Source organism: Mirounga angustirostris, unplaced genomic scaffold, assembly GCF_029215605.1.
Source record: "Mirounga angustirostris isolate CCGP_5_RB_7025 unplaced genomic scaffold, mMirAng1.0.hap1 SCAF_14, whole genome shotgun sequence".
Lineage (NCBI taxonomy): Eukaryota > Metazoa > Chordata > Mammalia > Carnivora > Phocidae > Mirounga > Mirounga angustirostris.
In genome coordinates, this window is record NW_026991722.1 from 37,357,589 (window position 1) to 37,375,291 (window position 17,703).

Here is a 17,703-nt window from a genome sequence, read left to right on the forward strand (position 1 = left end):
ATTGTACCTGTAAATAAGGTCTGGACCTAAAAATAACCTGTTCTCCATTAAGGTCCATCAATTTCTATGAAGTAAACGCTATGTAAGAATTTCCAATAAAGCAATATACTTACAAATACATTGCCTGGATTTTTTTTTTTTTCATATTTCTTTTACTGTAGAGTAAAGCTCCATTCTAAGGTACCATAATTTATGGTGGATTAGGTTTTATTGCAGACAAAAATGACCTTCCTCTAATACCAGGGTGGACGTTCAATGTTGACTAATACTATGTCACATAAACACCAGTGTCCTGGTAATCTGAAAAAGAAGGCTCTACCTTTAAGATAAAACAGCTGTGTTATCATTTTGCAAGCTCCTTAACATCACAACTGTTAGATTTGTTGTCAGGAAGGAAAACTCAGCAAACACATATCGTACTTACATTTAACGCTTTTGCTCAAGGTAGAAATAATTTTAAAAAGCAACTTAATTTTAGCAGAGTGTTCAAAACCTGCCTGTTTCTCTTCCTTAAGCCTTACTTTTGTGTAGTTTGTAGAGAATGTAACATTTTCCTCATCCTATACTTGATCTTAGCCAAAAGGCCGAGAAGAAATTTTCCTCATCCTAAAATAAGTTTGTCGGGCATAACACTTCTCTGTGTAATGTCCACTAATTCTGTAAGAATCAGGCTAGAGGTCTTCTTCTCTAGGAAACTCCTCTTACTGGCCCTCACGCCCAGATAGGGCACTACCTCCTTGAGCTTCCACAACACCATGCCCACATTCCTACCATTACACTTCCATACCGTGTTAGCAGTCTGTTTAAAATTCCATCCAGTCTAACCCAGTTAGACTTTGGGCAACTTTAAGGCAGAGGTCACATCTTATTCACATCACTCTATCCCAAGCACCTAAGCACGGTGCCGAACACACAGTAGGAGCTCGTTATAAGCTTTCTAAATTAAAGGGTAAGTGCATGGATGCACTGAGGGACAACCAGACAAGTACGGAAGTTCTAGTTTCCCCCAGGGATGGACTAGCACTCTTTTCCTCAGTGCTTTCCAAGGAGGTCAGTGTGACGATGACATGATTCTGGATGTAGGATAAGGTTGAGGAGCACTAAAGAACAGGAAGAGGACAAGGAGATGCCCAAGAATGAGAAAGGCCCATTACCTGTGAGCAGGAGGAATGCGATGTGGCCCAGGGTTGCTGGTGCTAGTTAGGGCCTTTGTAATGTTGGCTGCAGGGCTGGTTGCCAAATCATCGCCTCTTCTTTTCTTCCTTCTCTCCCTCCCTCCCATCCTTCCTTTTCTTTATTGTTTATTTACTTTTTAGTTCATCCCTACCATTTTGTAACACGTTTTTTGCAATTCCCTATCTCTGCTGAAAGGACCCAAGGAAGCTCTGCTTGGCAAAACTCTATGGGGTCAGAACCCCCGTCCCTGCTCTTTCTCCTTGCCCTTCCATCCCGTGGTGATGAGGAAAGAAAGTAGGAGGATCCTATCACTTTTTCATTGCTGAATATTTGGAGACTTTTCCTTTTGTTTGAATATGGGTGGTAGGGTTGAGGGAGGGAGAAAAGCCTTTTTTCGTGGGAGTCTCTTCCTTGTCCTTTAATACTAGCCCTCGAAAAACCTTTTATAGACTCCTCAATGCTCAGGGCTGCAAGTACACCCACAGATTCCTTCCCACATCTGTAGTGCTCTTCTCACTGCCTCTTCCCTGCATCCCCCTTTTTTTGGATGGGTTTAGCTTCCTGTAAGGAGTCAAACATGTCTTTGATATCTGGCCAAACTTTGTTTACCCCCTTCTCTTCCTGCCCCAAATTTCAGCTCCATTTCTAGCCACTGAAGCTGAGGAATAAGCTATAGATGAGCAACTGGAAGACTAACCACATACTGCCTGCCCACCTGCATAGTCATGATCTGGGGAGCCTGCCCAGGGCCCCACGGAACATCAGCTAGAGACTCCGGGAGGGTAGAGGTGTGGAAATGGCTGGTTTCCACATTCACCATGTCTAAGTCCTATGCCACATGCAAAAACTGTGTGTAAGTACTCAGGAGAACATTAGGGCTTTCATTTTTCTAATCCATCCTATACTAATTAGAAAATGAGAACAGTTATTAATTTTTACAGCAGTCAGTTTTCAAAAAGAAAAGAGTAAGTTCATATACATGAACTATGAGGCAATTTTGCTCTCCAGAAAAATGGATGTGGGGATCCGATGGGGGCAGTGATGCAGCAGAAGATGCAAAAGGCCCGCTGTGATTAGTGACCTAGTGGCTGCTGACATTTTAAAATTTGGGAACAAGTCGAAGCAAGTCCCTTTGTTTCTTCAAGTATTATTGCCTCTTTTCATGCTGTGGTCTGATGTAGGCAAATGTAGTTAATACTCTGATACAAAGGGCTAATTTTGTAGCTTCAGAAAGAAACTTCTGTGCTTTCCAGGAGCTTGTAAACATTTTTCTACACTTGTAAGGGAAACACAGATATAAAGAGGACTTAATATTTGATGTTTTATAATGTTCATGGAAACCATTCTGATGGCACTGCATGGACAATACCAAGGTTAGAGAAAAGAAGAAAAATATCCATCCAGATTTAAACCATCCCAAGGAAAAAAAAGTGGGGGGGGAGCGCCTGGGTGGTTCAGTCGTTAAGCGCCTGCCTTCGGCTCAAGTCATGATCCCAGGGTCCTGGGATCGAGCCCCGCATCAGGCTCCCTTCTCAGCGGGAAGCCTGCTTCTCCCTCTCCTACTCCCGCTGCTTCTGTTCCCTCTCTCGCTGTGTCTCTCTCTGTCAAATAAATAAATAAAATCTTAAAAAAAAAAAAAAATCCCAAGGAAGGATTTCCATATATATCCAGAGGCTTATCCATTTCAATACTTTAGCAGTTAAGAGCAATTAAGCCTTCAGAATTACTTATGGATAGTCTCTCTGCCATTTGTGCATCCTGATACTCTTTATTGCTGTGTAAACATATTTTTATCAACACTTACAAGACAACCAGTTTTAATAAACAAAGTAACAAACATAAACTATAGGATTCAGGAGGGTAATTAGTCCAAACAACTGGCATACTTACAGTTGCATTTCTTCTGAACAAACCTAAGCTTGCATGCTGTTCTGTAGGTGGAGAGTCGGATACGATCCAGATCTTGAGCCCCTGGTGGGGGGAGAAAAGTACACATATGGTATGCCATGTGTGTGGAAAGGGATTTGTAATATTTATAAAGAAAACAACGATAGATATTATAACCCATTCACTTAACTTGATTTTTATTTTTATTAGAACACAAATATAACTTTGAGACTTGAAAAGGTCTGCCTCATATCCCTCAGGTTATAGGGGAAGAGAGCACACGTAGCCAGCACGTTGGTTGTCGACAATGTTCATGGGCCGAGGAACACGACCTCAGTCCTGTGGTGTCTGCCACTTCCGAGAACAGTCTGCTCAAGTTGTGACTTTAAACAGCAAGATGATAGCGGTGTCATCAAATAACCATTTTAAATGCACTGTGATGGGTCCTCAGAATATGGCTGCGAGGTGAGCACTCGCTGAATATGGGGTATCTTTCCTGTGTGACCTTAGGCCAACTGCTTTTATTTATTTTTATTTATAAGATTATTTATTTGTTATTTATTTATTTATTTATCTATCTGAGAGAGAGAGAGAGGGGGAGAGAAAGAGGGAGAGAGAGCACAAGTGGGGGGAGGGGCAGAGGGTGAGGAACAAGCAGACTCCCCACTGAGCGCAGTCTGTGGGGGGTGGTGGTGGTGGGGGTGGGTGCTTGATCCCAGGACCCCAAGATCATGCCCTGAGCCAAAGGCAGATGCTTAACTGACTGAGCCACCCACGTGTCCAGGTCAACTGCTTTTAGAAACCTCAGTTTTCTCATCTGGAAGTTAGGGATGATGATACTCCTACTACTTATTTCACAGAATTAGAAGGCAAATGCATGACTACACCTAAGCACAGAGAACACTGCCTGGCACATAGTTCGGGCTGTGTATTCATTAGTATTACTAGTGCGTATCCTGCAAACCTTCCCGTCAACCTCAGAGGAGACTCCTTTCTAAAAACAACCACTACTCTTTCTTACACTGTGGCTTCTCATTCCTCTCTAAAAAGAGGAGCATGGTCCTCATATTCTTGAACTACTTTCCTCATTCTACACTTCTACTCAAGAATCCAGCATGGCTTCTGCTGCTCACCAGGTCTGAATGTTCTGCTGAGAATCCAAGTCCCTCTGTGTGTTCTTTCCATGCCACCAACCCAGTAATATTTCCTATGACTCTATCCAGAACCTCTGCCAGGCTCGGGCTGGTGTCCTCACAATGCTCTGCAGATGGGCTTCTTGCTACATCCACACTGGAGCTCCTGGTGATCCTCCTACCCTTTTCTGAATGAGCTGATCTCTAGACTGTGTCTAGAACATAGCAGACTTTCAACAAATGTCTGTTCTTCTCTGCTTCCAAATATTTGGCTTTCTTAAGCCCATGTTTATAGTTCATAACAGATATAAAGGCACAGAGCTATATTTTGACATGTGTTGAACTTTACCAGTAAAAGTGCTACATAAATGTTTCAAAATAGAATAGTTAGGGTAGGAGGTAAACGAAGTGGCCTAGAAATAATTATATTAGGAGGTCAATTAAGTGCTTTCCTAATGAAACTCGGGATGAATTAGCAAGTGTCCTGCATTGAGAGCATTTAGCATCCCCTAGAATCAAACTGATCTCTTTAGATTCATTTAAAAATGATATCAATATTCCCATTGCTTTATAGCTTTATGAAGCAGATCATTAAACATTTATTTTTATGAGAGTGCATTACTTGACAAACAGGCTCATTGACACAGTGCTTGAAGGATCAAAGAGATAGGTAGAGCCTACCCTCACCCAAGGCGGGAATTCTCTTAAACATGCTCTCAAGAGATGGACATGTGGACAATGGCCATATAAGATTATTTTCAAAGATAGGGATGATTATAACTTAGTAAAAATAAATTAACTTTAAAGTCAGTAAGGCTTAATCTTTCATTTCCTAGTTGTGTGAACTTTGACAAGTTTTTACTCGGTGTCTGATTTCTTCATGTATATGGGGGTAACAATATCAGTTTTACCAGCTGGTAATGTCTGAAGCTTGTACCGTGAGCACTTAATAGCAGGTGGGACTACTTCAAAGATTTCTTATACCATTTCTGAGCAACAATAAGTGATAGAAATTTCTTTTTTACATTTGAGCTTTAATTTGCATCCCGATAAGTTCAATTCATTTGATCCTTTCTGGATACACATAATCTTTTCTCCCTGCCATTTGATAATTTATTTCTCACACATTGGGAAGCAGCTATCATGATCATGACTAGCATCTTCATTACCATCTGAAGATTATGTACAAACGCCCCTGTCGTCATGGAGTTTAGAGTTTAGCTGGGATCATAACTTCTTGACCTTTTAGATTGGAGAGGTTCAATTCCATAGCCATTTCAAGCACAATGTCTACCACAGAGGGAGGCACACAATAGGGCTTCAATACATGCATGTTGCTATTATGATTCTCATTATCATCAGACATGGCTTTGAGACCTTTATCCATTCTAGTCTTCCTGCTCTCTGGCTGACTCGTATCTCCTCAGAATGAGATATACAAAATTAAAATGCCACAGTCATTGCCTCGCCTATATAGGATATATAGAAAGCAATCATTACCAACTTTGATAAGGACACTTACTAATGCAATTAAAAAAAATAAATGGCTCATTCTTCTGGCTCTTTTCATTAAAAAGCGGGTTTTAAAAAATCATATGGACCTACATCTGGTCAGATTTTTCTGTTTTCTAGTTAAATGTTTATTTGGAGGCTAAAGATAGGATGTTGTATTTATCTGGTTAGTTTCTTTTAATTTTTAGCTCGTGCTTGTAACCATTCTAAAAATTTTGATTTTGCCACCGGCATTTCAAAGGGACTTCCCAGTTTCGTGTCCTTCTGTGGAACATGAACTCTCTAGAGACAGAGAGAGTTCAGAAATCCCTGAACACTAAACCTGCCTTTTCCTCTGGATGAAGATGTATTTTTATTGATGCTGAGCTTGACTCAACATTCAAGAGAGTCTCAGTATCTGTAAATAAGTTTTTAAAAGAAGACATTAGGGACATAGATTATTTGTGTAAGTTCTGGGAGAATAACGATAAGCCCCAGGTATCAAACGGCTGCAATGTCGCACAATTAAATGTCTTAGTTCCAGCAAGACCAGATCCTCCGAGGACAGAAACTGGCTCCTTGGCACCTCCTTCCCACAGAGGTCCTAGGGGCAATTTGACAAAGGTGCATCTCTCCTGCACGTAGTCAAGAGGGGCACAGAGATGATACTTAGGGACAGGAGACTGACCGCGTTCCCTGTCCTATCACCACGTGAACTTAACTGACCCTCTGTTTTGTTCGAGTCAGGAAGGGGTCTGAGGGTTTCTTGATGTTTCCTATTTGTATAAATTCTTCCTGGCTGAGGATGTAAGCCCTGAATATCAGACAGGATGGGGTGAGCAACGAAACTCAGCTTTTCAGACATTAGCTTTTCATATCACCTTGCACAAAACAATGTTAAGTGGCAACCACAGGATCCATATGGTTCTGGGACCCAAAAAAGCTGAGCTGAGACATGGTGCACTGCCTCTTGCTCTGTTTATCCAACTTTTTATTTTATTTTATTTATTTTATTTATTTTATTTATTTTATTTTTTTAAAGATTTTATTTATTATTTATTTGAGAGAGAGAGAATGAGAGACACAGAGCATGAGAGGGGGGAGGGTCAGAGGGAGAAGCAGACTCCCCGCTGAGCGGGGAGCCCGATGTGGGACTCGATCCCAGGACTCCAGGATCATGACCTGAGCCGAAGGCAGTCGCTTAACCAACTGAGCCACCCAGGCGCCCCTGTTTATCCAACTTTTTAAAAATAAATTTGTCTCTGCCCCAGTAAACCATAAACTTAATTCAGTTTTACATGTGTGGTCTTTCTTCTCAAAAGTCTACAAGTTTGTAGCCTGCCATGGGAGTAGTTGCATGTCTTCTGTGTCCAAGTCGGTTAAAACCAAGGACATGAACAGGACCACAAATAGACTCTTCCAGTATGCTACTAGAAGCTGTCCTCCAAGTTGACCCATTACTTATTCCTGCAGACAGGGTCACACCACCACCTATAAATCTACCTAATTGTAGTGATTCAGCTCACATTTCTCCAATACAAGCACAGTGTAAGAGACTTTGCCAGTATCTTGCTGAAATTCAGGTTCATTTTTATGCCATAGTATTTTCCTGAGCTACCGGTCTAGTAGCCTCATTAAAAAGGGGAATTAGCTGACTTAATTCCTTTATAAAAAAGAATTTTAATAAATGAATAAAGAAGTCAGTAGAGCAATCCTTGTTCTTAGCATGTTGAAATATCTAGGATTAGCACTATATTTATTACGTGATCTGAAAAAAAAATCCATCTTATCATAAAACTTAAAAGTTCATACCCTAGATGCTCAAGAATCTATATTCTCCCTTTTTAAGAAAAAATGGGTATAGCAAAAAAAAAATGAGTATAGTATTTCCCTGTTTTTTCTTTTTTGCAATGTCCTCTTAATTATTTCTGAAAACAAAACAAAACAAAACAAAAAATGGATGGTCTTTTTTCTTTTAGTATTATACCACTGGGATATAATTCTTTAAAACATGTAGATTCAACTCATTTAAAATCTAATATATTAGATTTTCTTCATAATAATATAGAGGGTGCTGGGGGTAAATAATTAAGGGTGGAGATGAATATTATTTTCTAGACTCCTGTATATATTTGAAACTTTTCATAATAAAAACGTAAAGCTCATTTACTAAGGCAACTTGATGTTCTTGTACCATCTCCTCAAATCTCTCATAACCATGTCATACTTGGAAGAAAGTGATAAAGACGAAAGCAAAGATGCACTTAAGAAATTCTGATTGATTACAGGGCTGCCTGGGTAGCTCAGTCAGTTAAGCGTCCCACTCTTAATTTTGGCTCAGGTCATGATCTCAGGATTGTGAGATCAAGCCCTGTGTCTGGCCCCACACTCCCCCCTACCCCCCACCTCTTCCTCTCTTTAAAAAAAAAAAAGAAATTCTAATTGATCACACTGCTATATTCTACAAATTCTGTTTTTCCTTTCTTTTGTTCTTCCTTCCAAAATTTTTCTCCTCTCTTCCTCTCTGTCCTTCCTTTCCTCACTCTCTCCCTCCCTTCCTCCCTCCTACCTTCTTTCTTTCTTTTTTCTCCTTTTATCCATCTATCTATTTATCCAACCAACCAACCTTATCTAATTTTTGGCTTTCATTTTATTACATTCTGAATAGTTTCACACAATTCATGTATAGTTTGCCTTTCATGTTTTGATAGCTCATTATAAAGCCTTTGGTATAGTCATTCAGATAATTAAATATCTCATTCATTTTTCAAATTCACCCAAGAAATATTTATAGAATAAAGATGAAGCCTATGAACTTTGTATCTGAACTCTTCCATGCTTGCTGATTGACTGGATCTGTGTGTGTGTGTGTGTGTGTGTGTGTGTGTGTGTGAGAAAGAGAGAGAGAGAGGAATTTGGGGGTCAAGGATAATGCTCACATTTCTACCTTAGGACACTCAGTGGGATGGGGAGGCCCTCACTGGGCTAAGGTAAAAACATGGAGGAATAGGTTTATAGGTGGGTGAATGAAGAGTTCAGTTTTGGGCTTACAGAGATTGAGGTGCTTGTGGGATGTCCAAATGGATATATCAGTGGCAGCTGGATATACAGATATAGAATTCCTGACTATGGAATACATTCCCAGAATTATTAACAAACATATAAAATGCACCAATTTATCTTGGACCAAGACTGGGAATGTTTTTCCAAGAGGATACTCTGCATATAGTTAGGGGCACTTAGTGGAATTAATGGTGAGCCCACCTCAAGCTGCTTCATTAGTAGAAACCTTGACAGGGAGCAAGGCTAGAAAGGACACTGAGTTCATATACTGACTATTCTGGATAAGCTGACTTATGAGAATATGGGAGGTGGCTTTGAAGGACTCCTTGGAACTTGTGAGCCATAACAATAATGGTGAAGCCTTGAGAGAAAGTAAAGTTATAAATGGAATTGATCAAGAACAAAACTTTGGTAAAATCTGGCTTAAGGGTGTCTGGAAGGTGCCAAGAGACAGAAAAAGAGAAGTAGAATGGTCAAAAAAAGCAGAAGAGCAGACTAGAGTGGTTACATAAGAGAGTATTTCCAGGATAGTGACCCATGGTATTAATAATATCTTAAAGAAGCTGAAGAGCAAGAGAAATGAAGAAGCAAGTGAAAATAGTCACTGTATCCACCATGGCCTATAGGGTGTGTGGTGGGCTCATGGTATCAGTCTCATTCATGGCATTTTTCTGAGTTTTTGAAATCAGTTTTCCTAAGTCATAGTGTGCATTGCAAAATCATACTCTAGGTTTCATTCCAACTATCCATGTGCTAACCGTAGTCAACTTTCTGAAGAACTATCTGCCTTTGAACAATTCAAGGGTTTGTTGAGTACCAACATTTGCCTCTCTTTGATTTTCTATCCCTCCTCTGTTCAAAGGCAGTGGTATCCCTCTGATTTCTCCTCAGGACCTTTTTTATCTCAGTAGGTAGTCTTCCAAGTTCTGAAAGAATGTTTTCCAATCACTCTCCTCTGATTAAAACATACCTATCCTGTGCCCTGTAGGCTTGTAAACCAACATTTATTCAGCATCTAAGGTGAATGGATTTGAAGGTAAAGGTCTATGGTTTGTCCTTAGGAGACGTTCACAATAGATGAGTGACACGTTCATAAATAAGTGTCATATAAGGCAGAGTGATGTCCTCTGAGAGCAGAAAAACAGAGGTGATTTAATTCCAAGAACAAAAAATTTATCTGCTAAAAGCCAATCTGATAAACTTATTTGAGCTGATAAACTTATTTGATGGCTGAAAAGTCAATGTGAGGATGACATTTACCTTTAACTAGTCTTTTTAGTTTTAATTTAAGGTACTAAATAAACTGATAATTAGGGCATTATACTGAAGGGAATTTTTGGTTAAGGGCAACTTGTCTAGAATTTCTTTAACAAATCAATTTCTTTGGCGGCCATAGGGCTAGTGTTTTGTTTTGTTTTTAACATAAGGCTAGTCTTTTTTTTTCTTATTTGTGAGTCCATGCTATCCTTAATTTCCTTTCTTTACCATTTCTTCTTGCTTCTGCTGCTTGTGGTTATGAGCTCAGAGTAGATGTTTAAATCAGATGTGCTGTAATCACCTGAATTTGCCTAAATTTCTTATCAACTGCTCTTCTTGTGAATTATTATTTTCTGTTGTTTGTGCCCTTTGTTCTTTGGCCTTTGTAAGGCCAAGATGCCTTAACATTCCCCTCAGCCTGACTAAACTTCAGACAGGCTTTTTCCTGACCCAAGGCCTCTGACCTCCTTTCCTTAGAGCATTTATTTTAGAAAACTTTTCATTGCAAATTCTTTGTCTGCTCCATTGCGAAGTAATCTCCCAGCCTCTTGCCAGTTTTACAGCCCAGGAATATCTTTCTTAAGGACATGGGAGCCAAACCTTTGAAATGCAATCATTGAAGGAGATCTCTGATTCTCTTCTGGAGGGTAGAAGCCTAACTTTCTAATTGGGACAATTAGCAAACACAATTGACCACCTTCCCCACTACTAATCTTCAGGACTCTTGCAATAGCTCACCCCAGTACTTAAAAGCTCTTCCACGGGGGCGCCTGGGTGGCTCAGTCGTTAAGCATCTGCCTTTGGCTCAGGTCCTGGGATAGAGCCCCGAATTGGCTCCCTGCTCCGCGGGAAGCCTGCTTCTCTCCGTCCCACTCCCCCTGCCTATGCTTCCTCTCACACTGTGTCTCTCTCTGTCAAATAAATAAAAACTCTTCTAGGGAGTTGAATTCAATCTCTTTTCTCTTGCAGTAAGGTCCTGACTGCATTGCAATGATCTTGAATAAAGTCTTCCCTGCCTTAACTCCTTCATGTGCAATTTTTCTTTGGCATTTGTAATTTCCAAAACAAAGACTCTCCTTGGCACTTTCTTTTGCTGTTTAAAAAAATTATTTTTAGAAAATACTTAGCTGACCGGATTTACAATTTCTTCTTTCCTTTTTAGCTCCCTCACAGATTCCTGGGGGAACTTACTTTCCAAGGCCTGATGTCAGTCTTCCCTGATAACAGTTTGTCTTTTTTTTTTTTTTTTGGTGTCTTGCTGATAGAGCTGCTGGGGTAACCCATATATTTTTCAACTATTTAACACCTTCTCAAGGAGATCACCTCTCTCTTTTGTATGACAGCCTACCTATCAACATCAATTCTTCCTTTGAAATCAGCCAGTTGTCTTATCTGGCAGAATCCCACTTACTGTGGACATGTCCTACTTAGTGTCAATCTAAATAGGATGCTCACGAAAGCATTGTTAAGGTACGATGTGTTTTCCCATTTTTGGTCAACATCTGAGTCTATTATTTAGCATACCCAAGAAAGAAAGACACACATTTGTGTGGCTTGCTTAACTCTTACGATCACTAATCAGAAGAACTCATAAAATGATTCAGTAAAGTGCATGACATCCCGGAGAAGTTTCTATGAGAAGATAAAGTTACCATTTGGGAAATGGATGCACAATTTTCCTATGTCTCTTTCGTTTGAAAAATTTAGAGCTTTTCTGTTTCTGTGGCTATAAAACTTAGGTCAATCATCCTTTGACATTTGTGACATCCATATTTGTCTGTGCCAAGGACTTCACCAGGTTTAGAAGGAAGGGACAGTGTACTTAAATTTGGGTAAGTATTTACAAAATCATGAAATAAGCACACTTTTATAATTCTTGCAGTGTGTTGGCTGAAACATCTCTAATGTAACAGTGATAAACTCAAAGACTTCCCCCCAAGACTTTACTGCTTTGTTAGGTTAAATATTAACATATTTTTCTTTTTCTGACAAAGCACTGGCCCATGATGTTTGGGGCTCCCGACTTTCAGTCTGAGAATCTATGGTATGGGAGGACACCCATGCTGGCCTGCGTTTTGTGGACACAGGCAGAGGTCATTAGGTTCCTTCCTTGGTTACATTTGTATCAACAAAGGGCACCATTCCAGGTGGCTAGCCATGCCAGAAGTGAAGATAACAGGACCAAACGTGGCCGAGAAAATTGGAAGGTCATGGCTGCAACTCTCTCAGGAGCTACAGACGGGTCTCTGAAAGTGGAAAAAGCAAGGAGCATGATTGAGGTTCCTCACATCAATGTCAATTTTCTTTCCTTTTTGTTAGCTCTAACGCTGTCTTGGTGCCTCCAGATTATTGAGAAATGATAAAGAAAAATGTGAATCTTATTATCTGGGGACTTCCTTTATCTGCTCCCAACCCTCCTTCTTACCAAATCAGTTCCAGTCTTCAGTAGAAACCTAATTTTGTCTACTGCTTTCTCAGAGAGGAGGCTAACTACTCACTTCTGCTTATCCTTATTCCTTATGCAAGGAAGGAGAGATAAAAAGACAATAAGAGGAGTATATTTTTACATTGAATTTGAGGTGTGTGCCCCCCACTACAACAAGTTCTTCTTCTTTATGAATAAGAAACAATGGTTTGTGGGGCACCTGGGTGGCTCAGTTGGTTAAGTGTCAGACTCTTGATTTCAGCTCAGGTCATGATCTCAGGGTCGTGAGACTGAGCCCCAAGTTGGGCTCTGCACTGAGCGTGGAGCCTGCTTAAGTTTCTCTCTCCCTCTCCCTCTGCCCCACCACCCTTGCTGGTGCATGCTCTACTTCTCTCTTTAAAAAAAAAAAAAAGAAAGAAACTATGGTCTGTAATGGAGACACTACCAGCCAATTACTTACATGGCAACCAGGCGTTTCCATAAATCAATAACCTTTATTTAATGGATTCTCCACTGAGGTAAGTATAGTTTTGGTTTGGTCTCCCTCATGTAGCAGGTTACCTCTAAGCTCTATTTTTTTTTTTTTTTTAAGATTTATTTATTTATTTTACAGAGAGAGCATGCGTGTGAGTAGGGGGGAGGGGCAGAGGGAGAAGGAGAGAGAGAGAGAATTTCAAGCTGTCTCCCCATCTAGTGTGGAACCTGACTCCGGGCTCAGTCCTAGGACCCTAAGATCATGACCTGAGCCGAAACCAAGGGTCCGATGCTTAACTGACTGAGCCACACAGCCGCCCCACCTCCAAACTCTTTTTAACATTATTTTCCTTTTCACTTTTTAGGAACTGGTTTGTGGGACAGACTCTTCCCCTTTCCATAAAGTCCAAATGACAGTGTATAGTTTGGTCTGGTGATCATGCCTGATTCTTCTTTCCCACAGGAACATATGATGTCATTTTGCAGTTAAAACATTCAATAATTCATTTCACAAACTTTTATCTAGTGCCTATAATATGCCAGACACAGTGATATTGTGGGGACATGAACACAGATTTTAAAATTTAGTGGACCATATTTGTGTCAACACTAGTGTTGACTTGATAGTGTCCATGTATATATGTATACATTTGGCTCTGCAAAACTTTTTCTTTCATAGAAAATATACAGTCTAGTAACAAATTGTGATGATTCGCTAATTTCACTCTTACCTAATAGGAAGCAAAATTGCCCAAATGTACATTTTATACAAGGGATTTAGGATTTTAAGGAAAAGCACAAATGCCATAAGGATTAAGTGGTTATTTCCAGTGTTTCCATGAGTGTTCAATGGAAACGATAGGGTGTTCCTTAAAAGTTCTATACTTACTCATCTCTGCAAACAGCTGTCTTCTTTCTGCCATGGTATTTCCTCTTTTCCCACTATCTTCAATCATTCTAGGAGACAAAATGGTTACAGTGTTACTACCCTCATGCTAATGAGGCAAAGAGCCATTTCTATGTAAACACACTTGCTGTAGTGATGCCACAGAGACAAACTATTTAAAACTGAGTATTTAAGAAGTGTAGCTTTACTTTCACTAATTTAAATCACCATACATATTTTTTCCATACACAATGCTGTTGCAATTGTTAGAGGAGGTATAAAATTTTTATTTTCTAACATAAAAATAACTACAATAGCAGATGACCTTGTGCCAAACTGAATCCAACCATCCACCATCTGTTAGGTGGTTCATTTCCTATATAGTTTCTCTTTCAATTTGGGGGGAATACCTATGAAGAATATAGAGCAGATATTACAGATTCCATTCAAGAAATGATGATATTGAGAATCTCATGAGGTTTAGTAAAGTGAATGGTGAAAACATTTGGACTCCAAGACCAGTTTGCCTTCCACCATATTCTGCTGCAGGTTGTCCCTGTGCACCCCAAACCCTAGTTTGGATGCAGGTTATTTTCTAAATATTGATCTCTAAGTTGAGTGTTTGGAACCTGCAACAGTTTTTCTATGCATAATAATTTCATGCAAGGTGGTTAGGTTCACATCTCTCTGCTTAACCATACTACTGTCTGCAGTAATCATTTAAAAAGTGCTATGAAAATGCCAACAGATAAAACAGAGAATCAAAAAATGTTTAAAAAAATTAAAATTTGACTTGAGGAGAAAGAAGAAATGAGAAAGTTAATGGATATGTTGTTTAGTTTGATAGAGGAATTTGGGGGAAATATTAAGGGTTTTACAGGTTGCTGGAGTTGATTTTTTATTGTATCTAATTAAGCTTTTGAAAAACTTAAGTTTCCTCTCTCATACATGCAAATACATATACACATATACCACCCTGTTCTGATTCTCAGGGGCAATAAACAGAAGGCATAGCTGATCTTTTTGCCTGTCTTTCAATGGACCCTGCTCTTTCTCAAATATGGTTCTCTGTCTGTGCTATTTTTTGGTCTGGATCCCCTGCTCCCTATGCCTGGCTAACTTGCAATAACTTTTCAGCTCTTAGTTTAGGTGGATCTTCCTCTGAAATCCTCCCTAATTCTATAATTGTCTGGGTTTGGTGCCTTTCCTCTGGCCTCCACAGCCCACTATCCCTTTTTCTCAATGCTGAAAATTCACTTAACAAATCTTTATTGAGTGCCTTCTATATCCAGGAACCAAATTAAGTTCTAGGTATACAACAATGATCAAGTCACAGTTCCTACCCCCAAGGTGCTTATACTCTAGTCAGGCAGATAAAAAGCATAGAAGCAATGAAACCACTAGGAAGTAATTATAGCCATAGTAGTGGAAAGATATGTGAGTGTGAGAGACATTGACTACCTGAGGGTAAATTTAACAGAACTGGGTTGCAGAAGACAGGTCAAAAGATAATGGAGCTGTGTACAAAATAACTCACCTAAGGGTAAAAGAAAATATTGGTGAAAACCAATGTGATGCCAGTTATTCTGGTCAAAGAGCCTCACCAGTTGTTTCTACGAGTGAAGGATGATTTGCCTACTGACAGGAAGGGAAAGAAGGGCATGGAACAGCTTTGGTTTACAGAGTTTAGGGAAGAGTGTGTTCCCATTCACCATGGGTGATGACGTACCCAGGGTCTGGCCTAAATAATAACTGGAAAAGAATAGGGTTGTTAATGAAGTGTCTTCAATTTGGTAACAATTCAGTGCTGAACACAGTCAAGTACTTTCTTTTTATGATTTTAAATATGCAGGTATGGTTAGTATATAGAGATCACACCCTTCCTGATTCACAGAACCCTATCTCCTTTCCTCCAGAGGAAGTGGGTAGATAATAATCTGACATTCACAAAATAGTCTGGATACAGCTTCCAATTTTTATTTCAAGAGCTTAGAAGTAATGTTGAAGCAATAGAGAGACAGAGGATAGAACCAGTGATATGTTCCTGCATCTGTCTGTATGTTGGAATGAGATGAAAAGAACTGCTAAAAATAAATCACAAAGGATGGCAAGCTGGAAAGCTCTGATTGAAAATGTCAGGGAAGGAAAGACTGGCCTCCAAACCCACAGCCCTTACTGCCTGTACCCCTCAATTGGTACCGTTTGTGACATCTCTTTTCTAGTTAACTTTCTGTATGTTTCTCTGTAAGGTTTTTGAGGGCGGTGACTTCAAACATTTTAAATTCTTCACAGTGCCTAGCAAAATCCAATCAGTAAATGATATGTCCAGTTAGTATTTATTGAAAAAAAAAATGAATGAAACAAAAAAAAATAGAGGAAGAACAATAAGAGCTAAGTTTGTTCTCCACAAAATAGACTTTTAATGATATTTCCCAAAACCGATTCACAGAAGAGTTCAATTCAGATTGCACTAGTTTCAGAAATTAATTATTTGAAATGAAGGAGACTAATTTATATCTCTTATAATCTAGGACCATACATTTTAAAGCAAAATTTTGTCTTATGAAACAGAAGCTAAAATAGATGCAAACTACATTGATGTCACCGTTTGGTCTATTCATCATCATTTTGTGATTAATTAACTCATGAAAGAACCATAATTAGTTACATAACAGGAATTAATTCTCACTTCTAAGTAAAATGTGTACCTTATAAGGACAAGAAGGAAAAACTCAGTCGTGTGAAATAATAAAAAGCATGGAATTTAATGATAAATATAAAAGGAAAACAACACATTTCTCATTTCACCACTAAAGTTTCCTGGGAAGCAGCACTATTAGATAAAATTGAGAATACACATTTATTACCCGTTGATCACAGTCATAATAGTAAAAAAGGGAAGGCATGCTAGTTTACTGATTACATGGATTCAACAGAGGGACTGATGGACAGAGTCTGTTCATGAATTGAACAGGCAAGGAAGCACCATCATGGGCTCCTTAGTTTCCAATTTAACTCTGATCAGTGGGACTTGATATACATAATGCTTGACTTTCTTCTTAGCAAGAATGAAGAGCAAAACTTTCAGTAGCGGAAGGTGGGAGGGTTTTTGCAGAGAGAAATTTTGCTTCTGAAATTGTCACGAAGCTCTGCTTTTCATGAATTTCAGTATTACAACAGCTGCCCAAAGTCATATAGAGGAGATGAAGGGGAAAAGAGCCCATCTTTGACAATACTAATGTCACAAGGCGTGTGGCTCACCAACAGGCCTAATTTGGTGAGTTTCAGTTACTCCTTCATGTAGATAAGATGCTTGCAACCTTAGAATTTACCAGATTGCATAAATGTCAAAGTAGCAAAAGGAACTAACAGGTGATGAATAAGTGATGAGCCCCATTAAGTCATTTCCTTTACTAGGGTTCAGTCCCATGAATTATACAGGGTGTGCATTGTTTTCACTTATGAGAATCTACCCATTTCATTTACTTAAGAAATATTTATAAGGTAGCTATAATTTGTCAGATACTCTGCTAGTTTCTCAAGATCCAAAGATGAATAAGACATGATCCTTGCTTTTAAGAAGCTCACAGTTTAGAAGGAGAAACAAATTATTCCAAATGAGAATTGTATTTGGTGTAATATGTACAATAATAAAAATACATACTAAATATAGTAATTTACTTCTGGGAAATCTGAGGGAGGCATCGAGGGGTGACTCCGGAACAGAGTTTATAGGACAAACAAGAATTTTCCAGATGGAAATGAATGGAGGAAACGGTAATCAGAGTTAGAGGTAATCATGGAAAAATCATGGAGCTTTAACAAGAATATATGGGAACTGGGAATAATTCAGTATTGCTGAGTGCAAGTGTGAGTACAGATGCCAGAACAGGCATCAGATCTAGAAGGTC

The 17,703-nt window shown here is 39.3% G+C and overlaps 1 protein-coding gene across 23 annotated transcripts in view; it reads right to left on the reverse strand.

Moving 5' to 3' along the window:
• The window catches only part of DTNA (dystrobrevin alpha), a 343,646-nt gene that overhangs the window by 110,835 nt on the left and 215,108 nt on the right, over window positions 1–17,703 (reverse strand). For all 23 annotated transcript variants that reach the window (XR_010407264.1, XR_010407263.1, XM_045886857.3 and 20 more), the window contains 2 exons: window positions 13,796–13,863; window positions 3,067–3,147 (listed from right to left, as the gene is read on the reverse strand). Coding sequence is in view for 21 of the 23 variants with exons in the window: in XM_045886857.3 (XP_045742813.1) it covers window positions 3,067–3,147; window positions 13,796–13,862 (148 nt within the window). In the remaining 2 variants the exon portion in view is untranslated. The remainder of the gene's footprint in view (window positions 1–3,066; window positions 3,148–13,795; window positions 13,864–17,703) is intronic.